The 20,026-nt window shown below is 50.5% G+C and overlaps 2 protein-coding genes and 1 non-coding gene across 5 annotated transcripts in view; all 3 read left to right on the top strand.

Annotated features, from left to right (window-relative positions):
• The window catches only part of ATG16L1 (autophagy related 16 like 1), a 35,725-nt gene extending 20,794 nt beyond the window's left edge, over positions 1 to 14,931 (top strand). For all 3 annotated transcript variants that reach the window (XM_060624234.3, XM_060624233.3, XM_060624232.3), the window contains 9 exons: positions 43 to 148; positions 3,299 to 3,369; positions 4,114 to 4,185; positions 9,320 to 9,440; positions 9,712 to 9,817; positions 11,825 to 11,974; positions 12,115 to 12,162; positions 12,508 to 12,609; positions 13,387 to 14,931. In XM_060624234.3, the coding sequence (XP_060480217.1) occupies positions 43 to 148; positions 3,299 to 3,369; positions 4,114 to 4,185; positions 9,320 to 9,440; positions 9,712 to 9,817; positions 11,825 to 11,974; positions 12,115 to 12,162; positions 12,508 to 12,609; positions 13,387 to 13,480 (870 nt within the window). In that variant the 3' untranslated portion in view covers positions 13,481 to 14,931. The remainder of the gene's footprint in view (positions 1 to 42; positions 149 to 3,298; positions 3,370 to 4,113; positions 4,186 to 9,319; positions 9,441 to 9,711; positions 9,818 to 11,824; positions 11,975 to 12,114; positions 12,163 to 12,507; positions 12,610 to 13,386) is intronic.
• On the top strand, positions 8,577 to 8,801 carry LOC132674107 (small Cajal body-specific RNA 6). Its single transcript, XR_009608417.3, has one exon.
• The window catches only part of SAG (S-antigen visual arrestin), a 43,307-nt gene continuing 35,814 nt past the window's right edge, over positions 12,534 to 20,026 (top strand). The window contains exon 1 of the mRNA XM_078450770.2: positions 12,534 to 12,609. The gene's annotated coding sequence lies outside the window, so the exon portion shown is untranslated. The remainder of the gene's footprint in view (positions 12,610 to 20,026) is intronic.

Genomic DNA, 20,026 nt, shown 5'->3' with positions numbered 1-20,026 from the left:
AATGACAGTGATTGGGGTTGAAGCAGGGTGCTTGTCTTGCAGGACGCTCATGATGGGGAAGTCAACGCTGTGCAGTTCAGTCCGGGCTCCCGGTTGCTGGCCACAGGAGGCATGGATCGGAGAGTTAAGCTTTGGGAAGTGTTTGGAGGTGAGACCTGAAGAGTGAGAGAGGGAGGCTGTGTTGGGGACATCTGGTTGACCTTGCTTTCAGGCAGTCTTTGAATTTTTTATCTTCTTAAAATATACAGTATTTTCTGTAAGGGATCATCTGACCAAAGCAGCATTACCATCTCAGACATTACAGCCAAGTGGCCGTTGGCTCTGAGTTTGTAAGTAGTGACTACAAAATGCTGTTAAGTTACAGATACGTTCGTGTTTGCATTTTCTCAGATACGTACTAGAATATTTTCCAAGATAGCACAGGTTTTAGAAGGAAAATAAAAAGTCTTAAAGTTTTAGACTTTATAATTAAACTATGCATTGAGCTAAAGTGTGTGCATTTAATAACACAAGTGGCCTTGGCCTGGGGAAAATGACTGAGGTCATATCTAAGCTTGGGAAGAAAAAGAGGGGTGTATCTCCCAGGAAGAAATGTATTTAACGAGCAGCTTATCATCAAGAGCCCAAAGATCAACACCCAGTCTCTTTGATTAGACCTTGTTTCCGAAGTGACCTCTGAGTACTCAGAAATGCAGTGGCGTTAGAACAGGAAATGGGGCTTAATGAAACCATCTCTTAGACTTCTGAAGCTGGGGATAGCTCAATTTCAGCATTTTGAGATTTAGTTAGCTACTCCTGGGTTTTTTTAAAATAAAGCAAGGTCAAGGGATAAGGCTGAAGGTGTTAGTAAGAACCAGTTTGTCAAGTTTCTGCAGTTGTAGCACACGCACGCTCGCTGTCCAGCAGTGAGTAGCTCCAGGATGCCCTGGTCTCTATCGTTTCCCCCGATCCTCACAACAGCCCTGTGCAGTTTGAAAGGTACGTGTCGCCCCTACTTGACAAGACGAAGACAGGAAGACTCAGAGACCCTACTTGATTTGCGTTGTTGGTTTACATGGCTGATAACTGATCGGTGAGGCAAGGGAGGGGCACAACTGGGACCTGACCTGGGTCCTGTGACTGCAGAGCCCTCGCTCTTCCCACTGCGGCCTCCCTTTAGCTGTAGAACTGCTAAGCCTGTGTTGCTGCTTTTAGTGTGTTTAGAGCAAGAGCAAACTATTGATCCCTTTGGTTATAACAGATTATCAATAAAGCACCAAACTTGTGTGCTCTGCCCCCCCACAAGAAAGTGACTCTGATTAAATTCCTGGCAGTTACAGCTATTTGAAGGCCATCAAGATTTGTGCCGTTTTACCCAGAAACACCTTATGAATGATAATTGCGGGAACTGTTGGGAAGACAACAGTAAAGCCATAGAGTAATAATGGAAATTTTATGAGATTTGGTTTTTTAAAATCTTAGGTAGATAGCTGTTTTTTGTTCTTAATTTTTTTATGTGTATTTATTTTTGAGAGCAAGAGACAGAGTGCGAGTGGGGGAGGGGCAGAGAGCGAGGGAGACAGAGAATCCGAAGCAGGCGCCAGGCTCTGAGCTGTCAGCACAGGGCCTGATGCGGGGCTCAAACCCACGAACTGTGAGATCGTGACCTGAGCCAAAGTCGGATGTCCAACTGAGCCACCCAGGCGCCTCAGTAGTCTGTTTTGATTGTGCCTTGTGATTAAATAAAAATCACCCTAGAAATATTTTTTACTTCTGAGTCAATAAAAGCACCTATAAGAAAATGAGAACCAACCTTTAGTAACAGTGTTACATTTTTGCTGCCGAAGAGGAAGTAAATGCTAATGGAAATTATGAAATAGTTTGAGGGGGTCCTGTTTTTTACCCTTTTAAAATATCAGAATAACTGCAGTTTCTGCCCAGTAGGATTTGTCCTTGCTCATTCTATAAAAAGCACAAGCTCCATTGGGAATTATTTATATAAATACTGTTGACCTAGCGTCCCTTGGTGTCTTCTAGATAAAAGAGCTTTGGTAAGGTCTTTTTGGTCATTTGAGATCATGTAGAATAGCATTTATTGATCCTTTCTTACATTTTGGCCTGTGTCAACTGCCAGAGAAGTAGACCCATATCTTGGGCATAAGCCAAAGAGATATTTCTTAGAATTTACAGTAATATTTTTATAAAGATCTAATCTAAATAAAGACCTTAATTAGTGGATGTTGGCCTCTTTTTGACTTTTGAAAATCTAATGAAAGCTAGGATCAATAAAAGGCATTAAATATGCTACACAGGTATTTTGCAGATAAATTCAGAAGGAGGGATTCGCAAAGCCCTCAGTAATCCTGACCCTAAATATTTGACAGCTCCAGACGAGTATTTATATCATAGTTTTTACCAGTTAGAGAAAAGGCTGTTCTTTGTAATGTTCCCTATTTTGTGCTCCCCTTTTATGAATTTGATTTGAATGGTTCCCTAATTGTTTCTCTGGACTTGTCATCGTTAAGCTGCTCTTTAAAAAAGGAACTTAGTCACATCATCTTGAGACTCGTACTCTTACGAGTTTGTGCCTGCATCATTAAAGTTTCTGCGTGGGTGGCCAGAGCTGTGTGAAAGCAGGACCCGGGCACGTGGCTGGGCCTGTTGGTGAAGGCGGCTGGGGAGAGGGGAGCATTGACAGGCAGTGGGATTGCCAGAATCTTAGGTTCCCGGAGACAGAGTAAGCATAAGGACAAATTCCAGAAACTCCAGACTAGCTTTACTGGCATTCTGAGGACTAGCCAGTTACACAGAACTAAAGAAATTCTTTTCAGATCCGAATGAGAATTATCACATGGATCCTGAAAATTTAGTGGTCAGCTTCTACAGAAGTGATAGCTCAATTGACGCAAATACTGATCAGACCCAAAGACGTATTTATCTGAATTAGAAACATTTTACTCAGAAGTACTAAAACTAACATTTTACTCAGAACTAAAACTCAGTCTCTAGGTGCATTGACATGTCTTTAAAATTCCCGCATCTACCTCTTTGTAAAGGGAATTAATGACTCTGAATTTCTTGAAAAGACCAACCGAATGCATGCGAACTGCTAAGCTCTGCGTCCATGTACACGTGCATCGTCCTTCCAGCTGACTAGCTGTGTTTTTGTCCTGCTATTCTTAGACTCTGCGTCAGTGCAGGAAAGCTGCTGTTATGAGCCTGTAATTGGTTTCCATTGTGTTTCAGGTGCCCCATTGTAACTTCAGTATTGGCTTTACTCTTTCTTTCATTTCTTTCCTCAATCTTTCTTTTTTTCCAGATAAATGTGAGTTCAAGGGCTCCCTGTCTGGCAGTAATGCAGGAATTACAAGCATTGAATTTGACAGTGCTGTAAGTATCTAGTATCCGGGGAAATGGGTGAGTTTAGAAGGTCTTAGAAAAAATGTAAGACATCTGGTTCTTGGAGTTTAACTCAAATGGTTTGTCTGCTGTTCTCTATCTTAAGTGATATCAGTGATAGGTCAGGATGCAGGTAGATTATCAGTTCTTTGCTGGCTGTGACTATGATGAAGATGCGGGGGTGGGGGGTGGGGGGGAGGTGTCAGGTCTGCTGTGCCCCAGCCCGTCATTGTCTCTGCAGACTTGATAAAGGCCGTGGCTGAAGTCCCAGCGGTGGAGGGGAGAGGGGGTTTGGCCAGATGTATCAGAGATGCGTGGGTCTCCGAGGAGAGTAGTTAGGAGATTGAGGGAGGGGAGAGCCAGGGCCTCTGGGCTCTGCAGCTTGGACAGTGTGTAGAGAGCATTGGTATTTGGGGTTACTGAAGGGGGGGTGGGGGCACTAGTGAACTCAAGAGGACAAGTTCCAGGCTGAGCTGGAGGGTCTGCAGTATTCTGATGGGATGGGATTGAGCAGACTCAGGAGAAAAGTGGATTTACCAAAATTGGTGGGTTGACAGAATACTGGGGATAATGGTTGGTATTCCACATCAGGTGTGCAGCTTTTAGGCATCTGAACCTTTCCTGGACCTGATTCTTGGGCAATTTGTATTGTGTGGACTGAGATCTTCTAATTCGTCTAAAATTTGTCTCCCCCCCCCCCCCCCCCCCCCCCCCCACTCTCCCTCATTCCCATAGGGATCTTACCTCTTAGCAGCTTCAAATGATTTTGCAAGTCGAATCTGGACTGTGGATGATTATCGGTTACGGGTAAGACTCAATTAAGAAAGCTAATATAATCTCCAAACTTCCATGAGGTTTTCCAGGGACAAAATGTAGGAAATGGCAGGTTGATCAATGAGGAGAATCGTGTTTTCCTAAAAATCATACTTGATTCCCTCTGCCCTTTTCCCTTTCTCCCTTGGGGAAATTTACATTTCCACATTATGTTCTTTCTTAGTCCAAGATTCAGTTTCAGAATATTTGCAGCAGGAAACCCTCACATTTCACATGAAAGTCTCCGTGTTCCTGTTCAGAACAGGTGCCTTGGGTACGTGTCACTTTTAGCTGACCTTCAGCTATCCTGACACCATTGTATAAATTGTGTTTGTTATGGGCTCTAAAACTTAATAATCACTTCACAGAGTATAGCTGAAAGTAGGACGTAGGAATGCATATGGATGCATTTAGGACAGCGATCATAACCAGGCTGGGAGATAGGTGTGAGAGAGAGGGAGAAGGACAGGGTTGGACGTGGAGGGGTTTGCCCTGGAACCCAGAGTTGCCAAGAAGTTGCTTGGCCTCCACAACAAAGACCAAAACTTGATGGTTCTATCACTTTTGTTCTTTTTTTTTTTTTTTTTTTAAGTTTATTTATATTTGAGAGAGAGTGAGAGGGGACAAGCAGGGGAGGGACAGAGAGAGAGGGAGACAGAGCCCGATGCAGGGCCTGATCCCACGAACCATGAGATCATGAGCTGAAACGAAGAGTCAGACGCTCAACTAACGGAGCCATCCCGGCGCCCCTGTCTCGCTTTTGTTCTAATGAAAAACAAGTAGCTTAATTTGGAGACGTGCTGTTTTTCTTCTTAAGCTTGAAGCAGTTTTCACATGAGCTCATGAAAGGCTGTTGACAGGTAAGGTGGAGGATGCACTTTTTATGAAGAAAAAGGCTTGATTCAAGCTTTCGTATGTCAGCCCCCATGAAAAGTAGGACATGATGTTAAAACCTCAAGATAAATCGCAGAGAGGTGGGGAGCTGCTGCAGAATGGTCCATCGGGTAGGTGCCGGTCGTCTGATTTGAAGACGCAGCCACGCGGCGGGAAGAATCTTCAGAAATGCACGGTTACCGTATCACGCAGGCTGTCCGTTTTCTTGAAGGAGCTGTATGGAAAATCCCCAGTACTAGATGGTAGTCGGGACCTCCCGGGAGAGAATTCGTCATTCTCAGTTGGAAGAAGACCCAAGGCTGCACGTGCGAAGTGTGGGATGTGCAGGTGACAGAGATGATGTTCCCTTGTGAAAGCTGGAGAGCTTTCAGGCATGTTCTCGACTGAATGGAAGAACAGGGAGGTGGGCAGCTGGGCGCCTGTGGACGGGGCTGGACTCTGCTCAAGCAGTGCTCACTGCCGTTCAGGCGTTTGAACAAGCTTTTAGTTCAGGCCCTATAGTTCTGCCCCCTCAACGCGGCCTAGCCTGTTCTCATGGCAGCATTGTAATCCACACACCGTGTGCTCTACTCTGTTCCCTGTCGATCACTTACTGGACATTTGGGACAGGGTTGAATACCTCTGGAGTCCTTAATTTGCCTAAAGGAAAAGGGATCTCTTCTGGAGTGGCTCTTACGTGTTAGGCCCAGCACTGAGATATGTTATATACATTACTGCTTTTTAACTGCCAGGGGCACAAGGTGAGGTGAGTAGGTATGTGAGGAAACTGAGGCTCAGGTAGGCCCACAAAATTGCCTAAGGTCACACAGTTAACAGATGAGAAGATGCGAGTTGGAACTGAAGCCTGTACTCTTCTCTGTGTTTGATTGACCTGGATTATTCTAGTACCCCCGGAGACTGAGGTATAGCAAAACTGTCTAAGAGTGAAGAGGGACATAGAGTCTTCCTTACATTGTAGGCCCTTGAGGAGAAAAGCAAACAGTTGAGTTGTCAGCCAGTTGCGTAGGATGATATTTTTCATTGGTGGAAGAGTTCTGCTCAGGTGGGCGCAAATAAGAAAGGGACTTGGAGGCAGGAGCTAGACCTGGAAGACAGAGGTCACAACGTTGGCACACTCTTTTCAAGTGAGCTAGCTTACGGAGGTGGGCTGGGTTTCACTGGAGAGATGCTCACGGTGCTGGGGCACCAAGCCTAAGCTGGGGTTGCTGACAGGTTGGGGAGCTGGTGCCAGGATGGTCGCCTCCTTTGCCGAGCTAGCTGGCTTTTGAGGGCCTCCAGTCAGCTCTCGGTAAATGTGTCGTGAAGATCGGGAGGCCTTTTTAAAGATTGTCTGTGCCCAGCAAAACCACATGAAACTCTTAACCACGCTCCAGGAAATAATGGGCTCCCTGTTGTAGGAGGTTTGGGCTTCTACATAGATAGACCCTAGTTAACAGAAGATATCGGAAGACGTGAGTGGAGGGAGCCCCACGTTCCGAAATTCAGGATCCAGGCCTTGGTCGGTCGGTATCTCCTTAGCTTTTATGATAAGGGAATGGTGTTTAGGAGAGACCAGAATGCAGGGAGCAATTGGTTGAGTGTTTGCTGTAAAATCCTTGTAGCAAGGGTATCCTAGAAACAGCCTGGTATTGAAAGGAGTCCATGACAGAGGACTCCCTTGAATCAGGCAGATGTTTTAGACCCCCTTAAAAATCCGGAAGGCCAGCGCAAAACTCAAATGTGACTTGAGCAAATGGATTTGAAGAACCCGCCTGTTCACTTCCCTAATGTTGACGTGGGAAAGTAACCACAGTGACAGGACTGGCTTTGTTTCAGGACCTCCCTCCTCAAGGTGTGCATTTTTCTGGGGTCCGGTGCCGGCTTGATTGCGAGTCCGCCCTGAGGCACAGAGGCGCCTGGCAGAGCCCTTGCTCTGAGGGAGGCTCAGGCTGCTGTGACATCTGAACCCACTGCCCCATCTCCTAGGAGTCCCTGTTGAGAAGAGGATGATAAAAGCTAAAAGTGTTAAAATCAATGAAAAGGAACATCAAAAACACTGAAAGGATAAAAATTTTACGTAAAACTGACCTATTTAAGAGAAGGACGTTTTAAATTATGCAAAAGAGCAAATGCTGTAGGAAGCTACATTCCATACCCCGGAGAGCATGGAGATGTGGCCTGTCAGCTGGATTTCCTCCAGGAACGAGGCTTGCAGCGGGCCAGACTTGGCCAACCTACGTATGTAGAGCCAGGAAGTAACAGTATCCCTTTTCTTTCTTCGAGGAGTCCGTGAGTTTTATTCCGGGAAATTAGGGGAAAGCTGTGTGCTCGTAGCCATTCGTTGCAGCATCGTTTGCGATGACCTCGCGACTTGTAAAGTGATTCTGACCGTCCCGTGTAACCGTGAGCACTCTTCGGGGGGGTGCAGAAGGGATGAGCGCCAGGGCCCCCGGCCGTGGGGCCTTGTGCTTAGGTCACCTTGTTTGGTCCTTACCCGGACAGCGTGAGGAAGAGGGTGGTCTCCCGGCTGTTCCGGCCCCCGGGTGCTCAAAGCCAAAGCGTTGTGACCCCAAAGCCCGTGCACCTTCAGCTGTCACGTGAGAAACTGCTTGCACTATGATGTGAAAAGAGCAGTGGGTAAACTTCTAGGAGTACTTCGACATGAAATAGAAGAGAGTATTACGAACGTGGAGTTCACAAAAATGGGCGTGCTCACACAGCCCATTCGTGAGCAGGGTCTCCAGTGTTGGCGAGCTGTGATTTTACTTCTGTAGTAAGAAGGAAATCAGCGAATGTGCCCTGAACTTTGGGGACTTTGTTGAAATAGTTCTTTGCTAAGAACTTAATTTCCGTGGTGTGAGGAGGACCTTCCCGAGTGTTTTGTCTCCCCACGATTCGTACAGACGGGATGGTGTGTGCCGAGTGGCGCCGTCGCTCCTGAACCGTAGTGAATGGAAGCCTCGTTGCTGGAGTTGTCTTGATCTTACGAGCAGGATCCGTGGGAGGTTTTTACACAGCCGCAGCCACAGCACAGCTGCCCCCTGGCTGGCAGCGGTCGTACGATGCCGTTCCAGCCAAAGAGTGGGAGAGCGGAGTCTTGGAATCCGTGCCAGCTTCTCCCTTCCTGAGGGAGGAGGACGCGCGGGCCTGCGTCTTCTGTTCCTGGGCTGAAGTGGCGCCGCTCCGCTGAGCAGGGAGGGAAGATTGGTTTGAAAAATTCCAGCAGTAAACGCGTAACACAAAACTGAGATCTCCTCCTTGGGAGTTGGGGTTGAAACCCAGTAAGTTAGTTACCAGTTGTAGTAAGTATATTAAAGCTTTTCTTTTCTTTTTTTTCTTTTCTTTTCTTTTCTTTTCTTTTCTTTTTTCTTTTCTTTTCTTTTCTTTTCTTTTCTTTTCTTTTCTTTTCCTTTCTTTATTAGATGGTTAGGAAAAAAAAAAAAAAACCAATGAATACCCAGTGAGCCTTTGACAGTTTGCACACATAAGCATGTTGGCCCACACTGAAAAGAGGTCAGCGATGAGTTGTGAACAGTCAGACTCCCCGGCTCCCCTCCCCTAACCCTTGGCCTCCCGTGGGGCTCCGATAGTGCTGTGACGGGCAGGGGGGCTGCTGGCCCTAGGTGAGGCCTTAGTTCTGTGCTCCGTGGCCGGCACCCGACAGCCAGCCACAAAGGGGTTTGATTGTCGGGAGTGCTGGTGTGTGTGGTTCCCAGCTGACTTTTCAAGCCGAGACCTCTGATTGAAAAAAACCCCCAGGGGGTTTAATTGTTTATTTAAAGAGTCCTGATGTTTCCTTTTGTAAATTATGCCTGCAGGGAACCTGTCTGTTCTGACTTTAAATAGGGTCTGGACTTTCAGAGGCACTGGGTAAAACCCAGGCTTTTAGAATTTTGTAATTTGATATAAGCCAGCTTTACAGAAAAGCTACGAGAGTACTGCGGACATCTGTCCCAGGGCTTATGTCAAAAAGGTACTCCAGCTGCCTGTCCCATTGTTTTGAAGATGGAGGCGTGACGTTTGCGCTGCTTTTGTTTTGTCTTGGAATGTGCTGGGAGATTTCTCCTCTTCCTCTGGATACCTCACCCCTGGGCAGCGCCGAAAGACAGACTCTCTGGATGTTTTGCCGCACTCCATGACGTATCCTTTGGTCTGAGTCTTCCTGACCAGATCTCTGGGTGTTTTGAGGAGCTGGCTCTCCCGACGTGGTGCGTGTGTCCCCCAAGGCTCACCCCTGCTGTGTTCTCTCCCCTAGCACACGCTCACAGGACACAGCGGCAAAGTGCTGTCTGCCAAGTTCCTGCTGGACAATGCGCGCATTGTTTCCGGAAGTCATGACCGGACCCTCAAGCTCTGGGATCTCCGCAGCAAAGTCTGTGAGGAAATCAGTCTCTCTGAATATATGTACCATTAGACGTTAACCGCGAGGTGTTTGTTTCCACCCGAAAGCCTGCGTTTAGTGTGATACAGTTTGAATTGCAAGTCCGGTTGCGTACTCAGAGTGGCGTTGAGGTAGTGACAGCTTTTCACGTTTGAGATTTTGTTTAAATGAGGAGCTCCGGCTAGCTGGGGCGAGAGGGCAGCGCTGCTGTGCGCCCGGCCACCGAGGGGCCGCTGCCTGATCGCTAACGTATGGTTTTCCTACAGGCATAAAGACCGTGTTTGCGGGATCCAGCTGCAATGATATCGTCTGCACAGAGCAGTGTGTGATGAGTGGACACTTCGACAAGAAAATTCGTTTCTGGGACATCCGGTATAAAACCCGAGAGCTCAGTGGAGGCGGCTGAGGGGAGGGTCTGTCTGTGGTGGAACTCTGGTGATGTTTTGTGTCCGGGTTGTGCTTTTTAAAGTCCCTGCAAGTGGCGGAAATGAGCTCCGAGTGCGCCCTTACCGTAACAGTTCCATAATTCTTTACCATGAGGCAGACCGTTGCGTTCAGCGGTCACTTGCGAGCAAGCCCTGTGCACTCACTGGGCCCTTCACCCAGTGCCGCGTAAGCGAAGACGGACAGTTAGGTGCTTTAAAGCTGACACGCGAGCCCGCAGTGTTCTGAAGTAGGGCTGGGCACCTCCGTCCAAGGATGTGAGGAAACACCGGTCGGGACGTGTCTGGACCAGTGAGCAGGCGTCACGTGGCAGAAAAGCTCACGGACAGACTCTCCAGAGAGGACAGCGGGACGGCCTCGTGCGGCTGAGATGGCAGTTCGGGCTGTGGGCAGACAGGACCAGCAGGTGGTGGGTCGGGAGCAGATCGGTGTTTGTAAATGACTTGACCCTCTGAGCCATCGGGTGTTTGAGGGAGGACTGCTCCTCATGCGCACGAGTGAGCAGACGGTGCTAGCGCTGTCTGGACGGTGTCCCGGGAACGGGGACCTCCTCCAGCAGCGTGGGAGGCAGGCAGGGGAGTGGATTTGAGGGAGAATCTGCATTTGGGGGGTGAGGAAGGGGAGAGTTGAAGCCACGCGGGGAACAATCGACAGATGCTGTGTTCAGATAAGGACGTGACGTTTGTGCTTTCCAAGGGACATTTGGGTAAACCGGAGCAGAATTTTTGGGAGACCTTGGATGGGAGGGAAACGAGTCCTCGCGGGAGGACTCCAAAGACGTGAGGACAGAGTTACTCAGTGGTGGCCCGTGAAACAGGAGACCGCGTTTTAGGGAGCCACCGAGGCAGCGTGGTCACAGATGGGGAGGGAGCCGGAGGGTCCTGTCGTTGGGCCACGGGTGGGGGAGCAGAGGAGTCTGAGGGCGAGGGGAGTCCGGTGGGACGAGGCCGGGAGGTTAGGAGGGAGGTCGCTACTGGTCCCATTGAATGCAGGACAGTTGTGGAGGGTGGAGACGAGGAGCCTGTGCTTCTAGATGATGCTTAGGAAGGCCTGGCGTGAAGCTGGCACCTCCTGGGCAGCCCTTCCAAGTTGTATTCATACCCCCTGGTTAGCCTCTTTGAACCTGAAACATGGCGTGTTAGTGTCGAACTGGGTATCGGGAATCTCCTGGTCCACCCGCTGATTGGACAGGTGAAGACAGACCCTGAGGTGCAGGGAAGGGCATCGGCTTGCCTCCAGCCACATGTTTAGCGATGATGAGATCAACACTGTTACTTAGCGTGGGTTTGGGGTAGGACATCATTTCATTGAAAGCTTACGCCAAAGTGACTACGGAAGGGTCCACACCTCCTTTGGCTGTATCACCCGACAGGGCCTTGCGGGATTGCCGTTCACAGCCCTGGCCGGGGACTCCGCCCTGGAGTCCAGCTCCACACCTGGAATCACGCAGCCGGACTCGGGGGTCCCGGAGCCGAACTTTGTAAGGCAGGGAGCCCGTGAGAGGCCACACATGCGTCCACGCACAGTACAGCATCCCAGACCCACCGGAGCAAGTTTCTGAGCCCTTGGGTTCGGCAAAGTGTTATCACTGAAAGAGCCTTAAATACACGATAGCCCTGCTCGGTTTGTGCCGATCCGGAGCTCTGATTGGCACTCACATCATCCCCCAAATGAGCAAGGAATCGAGTTCTTCCCAGATTCAGAGTTCTGGTACTTAAAATATTACTGTAGAATTTACTGACAGAAAAAATAACAAAAGCAGCCACTGAGGCGATTTCTATAAGGTTGGAACACATTCGCTGTCCTTGAAGAGTACCGCGGTCCGGTCGAATTATCTTCTCCCCACTTCTCCGTGGAGCACGGCATCCTGGTGAAAATGGGCAAGTTCTGACACTTCTGTGTCCCGTTTTCTCAGACTTCCCTTCCCTTTTGTAGATCGGAGAGCATCGTCCGGGAGATGGAGCTGCTGGGCAAGGTCACTGCCCTGGACTTAAACCCGGAGAGAACCGAACTCCTCAGCTGCTCTCGCGATGATCTTCTAAAAATCATCGATCTGCGAGTAAATGCCGTCAGACAGACCTTTAGGTAGCTGGACCCGTTGGTTTGGGTTGCATTTGAATCTTGCCAGTTTCCTGGGGGGTCACGTGAACACCAGAGGCCCTGGCCCTGCTCGTAAGTCCCGAGTGCGGTGAGCTCTTGGGGTAACAGTGCTTTGTTGGTTGCAGCGCCCCTGGGTTCAAGTGCGGCTCTGATTGGACCAGAGTTGTGTTCAGGTGAGTGGTGGCGCTGCTCCCGCCTCGCCCCTCGCCCCACCCCCCACCCAGTGCATCCCCAGGGGGCCTTTACACACCCTCTCACCCTGAGGGAGTGTCCAAGAGTGACCTGTAAGCTCATCACTAGGGGTCATTATCACCGTCTCCTTCCTTTCTGGTGTCCTGAGAACTGTTTGAAGGCTTCCGGGGAGGGTGGGCGCCTCCCCGGGACAGCGCCGGGCAGGCTCTCTGGAGAAGGGCAGCCCCCTTGCCTAGCTCTGGCTCTGCCCGTGTGGCGCTTCTCCCGCAGGACGCTGAATGGGGGGTGGGCGGTTGACACCTTACCTGGTCTTCCGTGTTCTCTAGCCCCGACGGTGGTTACGTGGCAGCGGGCTCGGCTGAGGGCTCCCTCTACGTCTGGAGCGTGCTCTCGGGGAAAGTGGAGAAGGTCCTTTCAAAGCAGCATGGGTAAGGTGAACCCTGTTAACCCCCTGCGGTCGTGAGCAGGTCCTGTGACTTCATCCCAGGGGTCCTTTCCTCTTCGGGCATGGACCTGAGTCAGCCCTGTGAGGGCAGCGTGCGCTCGCTTGCTCTGCCGTGAGCTGGGTCGGTGGAGAGAAGCTGGGGCCGTTTGTGCAGTACAGAGGAGGGCGGCGTTCTGCTTATTGGTGTCACGGGCTGTTTCGGTTAGAGCCATTCGAGTGGTGGCTGCCGGAGAGAGGTTGGGGAGACAGTCTGCCTTCCTCATTAACTGGCCCCTCCTCTCCGCCTCTCCTCCCTTCTCAGCCCCTTTGCACAGGAAACTGACTGCTTGTAAACACTGATTTTCGCGTGCTATTTTTCAGTCTTCCCCCGGCTTCCTTTCTGTCTTAGCTTTGTTCTCCACCCAAGCTCGCTGCTAGTGAGACACCGGGCTTTCCTCCGTCACCACCTCTCTCCGCCCCCAAGAGCAGTGGCCACTGCCCGCCCCTCAGCCCCCTGAGGCTCTCGTATGAGGGTACGAGCTGCCCCCTTGGGGTAGTAGCCTTGATAAGGCCTGGCTCCTTTCATTCCTAAACCGCTTCCGAAAATACAACGCAGGGTTCCTTCGGGTTTTTTGGCACGTTAGTAAGGGCCTGCCTGTGAGTGGGAGCGATACTGCCAAGTAAACCAGGCCCTGGAAAAGGCCTTGCTCCCTGAATGTGAAGGGGACCTAGTGTTCAGTTCACCGAGATCTCACACATGTTCCGACCTCTCCCTTTGAAGCTCGTCCATCAATGCGGTGGCGTGGTCCCCCTCCGGCTCCCACGTGGTCAGTGTGGACAAAGGAAGCAAAGCTGTGCTGTGGTCAGAATATTGACGGCACCTCCTCGAGAGAGAGCAGAGCCGAAGCCGGAGACGCACGCAGGCTCCCGCAGCTCTGTCCTGGCGGGGGGTGTGTTGGGTGTAGCTTTGACCGCCAGTGGAGAGCCTGAGCCACGTGGCGCAGTGGCTTCCTTTGCACGGGATTTCCGAGGATTTGGGCTGAGGTCTCTACGGCCTGAAGGAATAACAGTGCGAGAACCTGACCCTGTAGTCACTTAGCAGAGGTGCGGGTTCTTGCCCTGATTCGGTGGGAAACACTACTGGCTCTGATCTTCCATACCTCAGTGGGGGGAGCGGGACACCTACCGGTTTCCTCGCAGGCCGGCAGTGCCGGGAACACCCCACACGCCTGGGGTCGGTTCTCCCTCCAGGCTTTCTCCCGACCTTCTACGGTTGGTTCTGGCCGAATGCATGTCCTGTCACCCTGGGGTCATTTTCCTGGTGAACTCGCTTTAATCATTGGATTAACAGAAACCCAAACAGGATTACCCCTGTCCTCGGCTGCGGGGGCTGCCCTGATTTCTGAGGAGACAGGACTGTGGTCCCTCCCCGTTGGTCTGTGTCATTATTACGAGGCTCTTACTCTGATCTCATCTGATTACTGTTGGAATTTCCTTAGCTCTCCCAAACTGTTCTTAGAAAGCCTCTGTTCTTCAAAGCTTCGGGCGTCCTTTCTCCCCAACAGTGCTATATACTAATTTCTCAGTCAAGAGATAAATCCCAACTTGGTTAAAAAATACTTTTTGGAGGCGGGAGAGGAAGGGTGCAAACCTTCTTCCAGGAAAGTGTGCTGCAGGGGCAGAGTGTATTCCTGTGTCCGTCTGTAGACTCCCAGAAAGTGGGTGCACGCCACCTTCCAGGGGTGCCTCGCTTCTACCCGCGGGTGACGAGGGATTGGAGGCCTCGAATGTATTCGCCTGGAGCCGGTAGTTCCAGGTCACTGCCCTTTTGCCAAGCCTACGTGCAATAGCCCCTCGGTGCTTTAGTGCGAGAAGCCCATTCCAAGAAGCATGGGAATGTCATCTTTAGGTTTCAGGAGTTATGATCAAGGCCGGGGGCAACTGGCCTGTGGCTTTCTTTTTTGTTTGTTTGTTTGTTTGTTTTTTTACACATTTATCCTTAGCATTTTACCTGTGTATATCATTTTAGTTTTTGAGTGACTGAAACACCAATACGTTTATCACCTTTTCATTTGCACTTTATACTTTTCCTTCTGCACTTGTTCTCTGGACAGCTGTGGGTGACGAGAGCTGGAGCTGGGTGAGGAGGGGGGCCGCCGCCGTCCTCCCTCTTTCCCCGGCCCTCCTCCCCCCATTTCAGCTTGCTCCGAGAGCTCAAGGGGAGGTGGAATTCATAGGCCAGGGCGCAGCTGTTATTTATTTAATTATGTTGCCCAACAGAACTTGATTGTAAATAAAAAAAGAAATCTGTTCTATACTTTTCAAACTCTGTGTCTCTTGGTGGTTATTTTTTTCTCTTCTGTCCTTAAGAGAAAAAGCTGTTTATCTCTTTTCCTGGTGTTCGTTCATTTGTAAATAACAGCTAGTATTCTTCTGGAATCTCTCCTTGTCATTCAGCATTTAAGCCCAAATTGCCACTGCCTGAAAACCAGCATTCCAGTTTCACGTCACATGTAAGTCTTAACCCGACTTTACATCTTACAACCTGACTGCATCTGGGCATCTGTCCGTCCGAGAGCCCAGCGCGCCGACGAAACTCCTGCCGTCAGCTCAGTGCTGTGGCAGATGTGAGCCTCCAGTTCCTCACCGGAGACCTTGCCTGTAGGATTGGTGACGAGCTATACCTGTCTCCTGTTGGTCTCTGGCCTCTTCTTTGCTGAAGGGGCAGGAGTTACCTCACAGAGGAGTGATTTGTTCGTGGGCACTCTGGTCTCTAGCAAGCAGCCTAGTGCTAGGACGAGTCCTGATGTTCCGGAACCCTCCCCGAGTGACCGCTGTCCGGTTCGCTTACTGCTGCATTTACTGAGGGGCCTGCCAAAGTCCATTTAGCCCAGCAGCTGGGCTTGGGATTCCATCACGATCTGAAGTCTCAGAGGCAGCCGGCAGCCTCCAAAGAGCTGAGAGAGCCCTTTGTAGCTCTTTGTACTCACTTTCGAGGAGGTGAGTCATTCTCAGCAGAGGCCTCAAGTAAGCATTGCAGTAGCCTCTGCTTATCCTGTTTTCTTTGAACTTGCAGGGAAGCTTGGCTGCTCTCTACTTTGAACAGAGATGCTTCAGTTTGAGGTCCGTCCACACTGCGAAGCTCTCTTCGGGTCCCTTGACTGCCAGGGCTGAGCTGTTCAGTGTGCGGGCACCCACTGCAGTGGAATAGGATTTGCACCCAGTTCACGGTCCTGATGCTCCCATCTGTCAGATCTGGGGCCCTGCCCCACTGCTGCGGCTTCTGCTGGCAGGGGTGTGGGGTGGGCGCAGTTTTCCCGTTTCCCAGGTGAGTCCGGGTGGTCGGAGCTGGTACGCTTTTGTGGAAGCGGCGTCGGCTTTGACCCGGACATTAACATATCTCAGAAGTTGATCGTTTTGACATATTTTTTGGATGAACTTCTGTTCCGTAGGTCGTTTCCCCAAATAGTGTGATAAATCAAGCTCGGTGCCTTACTCGTAAAGCACGTACTGTGTACACGCTAGTCTTTGTCCTAGAAATCTTGCAAAGCCCCTCTTCGTCTTTCACCTTTCACGTCGTGGCTCACAGATTTTGTATGGATGCCTGCGTGAGTGGGCGAAGCTGCTCTCAGCTGGGAGGGGCCTGCCTGCCCCCAGGGGTGAGCTGCTTGGGAAGTTCCAGATTGCTGAGCGTACCAGGGTCTTCACATGCGTAGCACAACCGTGCTCTTAGAGAACTGGAAGTTTTGAAAGGTGCACTTGAAACTCCTCACCCTTGTGGGCGCCGGGAGAGAGAGCAGCCATGATGAAACGCCCCACACACGAAACCACAAACGTTTCTGGATTTCTGCGAGATCTTGGGTGGTCATCAGGAGCCTGTGGCTCTCAGATTCTGTGATCTTCCAACCGCATCCCGTGTCACAAGTCGCGTTTCACAGCTTGGCAAGAAGCTGTTCTAGGGTCCTGACCCCTAGTGGGCGCCATTGTCTGCAACCTGCCTGCTCCTCCAGGCCCGCGGTGCGGGGCTGAGCCCAGATGGCCCCAGGCCTTTACTCCACTACGTCTTTCCTCTTGTGCCCTACTGTAATTCCCACTCGCTAGAAATCCCAAATTTGCAAGCCAATAATAAACTTTGGAAATCTTGAGTTAAGTGAAATGTACCCATTTGTTAGAAAATGGAGGGAAATTGGTGCAATCCAGTAAGATTGGTCTCTGATCAAAAAAATTATTCTTAACCTGCTTCATCTCGGCAAAATTTGATTTTCGTACCTCAGGAAGCTCTGGGTTTCATAGCACAGCCCGACTGGTTTCTGTCTGTGCCTCCCAACCCCTCCCTGTCTTCCTTCCAGATACTTTTTCCATACTGTTTGTGCTCTAGCTGGGCTGTGCTCCTCGAACACTCCCCGTCTCTCTCAATTCTGCCCAGGGCTATGCGGCCCTCATCTGGCCCTGACTGACTGGCACAGGGCGCAGTGAAGACACCCACATCGGTGTGGATCCAGAACCTGATGAGGCTAGAAGAAGTCCCAGTGCCCCTCCCCTTGCCCGTGTCCCCCCCCCCCCCCCCCCCGCAGCTTTGCCGGAATATTTGACAGCAAACTTAAAGCATGTCATTTTCCCCATAAATCAGCATGCATCATCCCAAGCTAACCAGGACACTGCCGTAAGTTACACCTCGAAGAATTAACGGGAACTCCATGTCCCTGACTATCCAATCTATATTCGAATTTTCCTGATTGTTTCAACAATGGGTTTCTTACGATTGGCTTGTTTGGATCAGGATCCAGTTAGCTTTCACTGCATAACAAACTACCTTAAAAAGTAATGGCCTGAAACAACCATTATTTCTTCCGATTCTGTGAGAGGGCTGGGCTGGCCCAGTTGAGGATGAATAGTAGAGGGTGGCCTCACGTCTGGCGGGCAGCTAGGAGAACACGGATGACGCACCAAGCATGCACGCGTCAGTGTGCAAGCACTTGTCACTCTGCCTGGGTCGCCTTTGTCACATCTCATTGGCCAGAGCAGATGGCACAGGCATCTGCCTGAGTGTGGGGCGCCGCATGGGGACAGGAAAGGGAATTGATTGTCCACAGTAAGGCCACATTCTGTTCTCCTCTTCGGTCTTTTTTATTCTAGAACAGTATCTGTTGCAGACTTCTTTCTATGCCGCATGCTGGATTTGGTTGACTTTGCTCATAGGGGCAGTACGTGTGTCCCACGTGGGAACAAGCAGCCCTGCATGTCGCTGTGTCCCAGGCTCCTGTGGATTTGCTCTGGCCCTAGATGTGGAGAGGAGAGCAGGTGAATTTGGACTCTGGGCTTCCTTTTCCCAGAGAAACAGACTTAGGAAACCACAGTTATGCTTGTAAGTCAGGCCAAGCAGCACGCAGGCTGGACACAGTCTGGTTTCTGGTCGGGAATCAGAAGTGTGTTGATCCCTAGAGGACACGCCCAGATGGTTCCAAGAGCCTGTGAGTAAAGTCTCAGGAGCAGCCGTATCCTGGACCCCCAGGCAGTGCTTGGCACAGTGGGCACTTGGTCACGTTTTTATTTAGTAGGATTGAGTCAGCAAAAAGCAAACCAGACAGCCCCCAAAGGGGGGCCAAAGGGACAAGAGAGGAGGAGGGATGGAGAGTAGTTAAAATCTAGGAATAAACCACAGAGGAAGTAGAAGTGTTGTGTAGAAGCTGTTGTGTGCATGTAGGTGTAGGTTTGGGGTCACAGTGCAAAATGTGTACTGTTTTTAGATGTATTGAAATTCACATAAAATGAGCCATTTTAAAGCGGATTCACAGTGGACAACCACCACCCCTAATTCCAACCAAAAAAAAGGGGCATTTTTGAAACCAGGTTCGTGTCTTTTTTCCAAACGCTTTTGATCTAGAGCAGTTGATCTACCTGAAGAAAGTGTGCGCCCTTGTCTCAGCTCAGGTTGCTTTAAGGAAACACCACAGACCAGCTCAGACAGCTCAGGCAACAGATACTCCTTTCTCCCACTTCTGGAGGCGGGAAGTCTGAGGTCAAGGCACCGACAAGGTGGGTTCCGTCCTGCAGCCTTAGCTTGCAGGTCACTGCCGTGCACCGCGTGCTCGCCTGACCTCCTGCTGCACTTGCAGAGTGGAGAGTGGGTGTCTCTTACAAGAATGCTAATCCTGTCAGATCAGGGCCCCACCCTCATGGCCTCATCCAACCCTGATCACCTCCCAGCGCCCCATCACACAGGGTCGGGGGTGGACACAAACTCAATCCATAACAGTACTCCCCTCGGAAAGGCGTCTTCCTCCGTGCGATCTGCGTCACGAGGAAGCTGCTCAGTTTGTGGTCGGCTCCAAAATCTTGTGTTGAGGCAGCTTCATGACCCCTGAAGGACCCTCTGGTGTTGGGACCCACGTGGCGTGGTCAGGGTGAAGAAGCCCCCGAGGCACATGTCATTGGCCTCTCGTGGGAGAGGACAAAGGGAAGTGTTGGCCAGGATCCCCCTGCCTCCACTCTGCACGGGACTCTCCTTCTGTAGGACTCACCTGCACATTCGATGCATCTCCCCAACTCTGCAAGTCAGGAGTCTGTAGGTGGCAGGCCGAGGCCCAGCTACCTCCCCAAGGTCGCAGTGGACCCATCCGTAGGCCACAGAGCCCAGGACTCCAGTCTGGAGTCTCACATGTCTCCTTTACATGGAAACCTGGAGCGCCAGGTACTATTCCCTACATGACGCCTCAGCACGGACATTCGAAATCTGCGTAAGGGTGGGCCCCCGGCATGGTGAGAGGGTTTCGATGCCCATGAGGAATGACCATCTGTGTCCTGATCATGAAAGAGTTACACGTAGAAGATACTGGATTAACTTGCAGCAATGAAGAGAGGTGGAAGGGAAGCTGAGTCCTTCCTAACAATTTCCCCATGGGTCACACACAGTTTGAAAGAAAGGTGGTAATGATTTCCCCATCCCTGGAAGCATTCAGCCACTTCTTATTGTGGATATAGAGTAGAACCAAGCTAGGGGTGGAGTGTGGCCTACATCCTTTTTTTTTTAAATTTATTTTGAGAGAGAGCAAGCAGGGGAGGGGCGGAGTGAGAGGGGGTGAGAGAATCCTAAGCAGGCTCCACACTGTCAGCACAGAGGCTGATGCAAGGCTTGAACTGACGAACCACGAGATCATGACCTGAGCCGAAACCAAGAGTCGGACGTTCAACCGACTGAACCACCCAGGTGCCCCTGGACTACGTTCTTTTCCGAGGTGTCTGCCCAAACCCCCAGGATTCCATTTATGGTTTCAGATGCCCTAAACCAGCCTGACCTAGAACAGCTGTCTGTTCTTTAGGTCAGTTGACCAAGAGGTGCATGTTGGAATTAAGGTGGCTTTTAAAAGCTCTTGATTCCCTGGCAGTCTTCGTAAATACAGTAGACCCCAGTCTTCTCGGGT

The sequence above is a fragment of the Panthera onca genome, chromosome C1 (genome assembly GCF_046562875.1).
Source record: "Panthera onca isolate mPanOnc1 chromosome C1, mPanOnc1 haplotype 2, whole genome shotgun sequence".
Taxonomy (NCBI): Eukaryota; Metazoa; Chordata; class Mammalia; order Carnivora; family Felidae; genus Panthera; species Panthera onca.
This window is presented reverse-complemented; position numbering and strand designations above follow the sequence as displayed.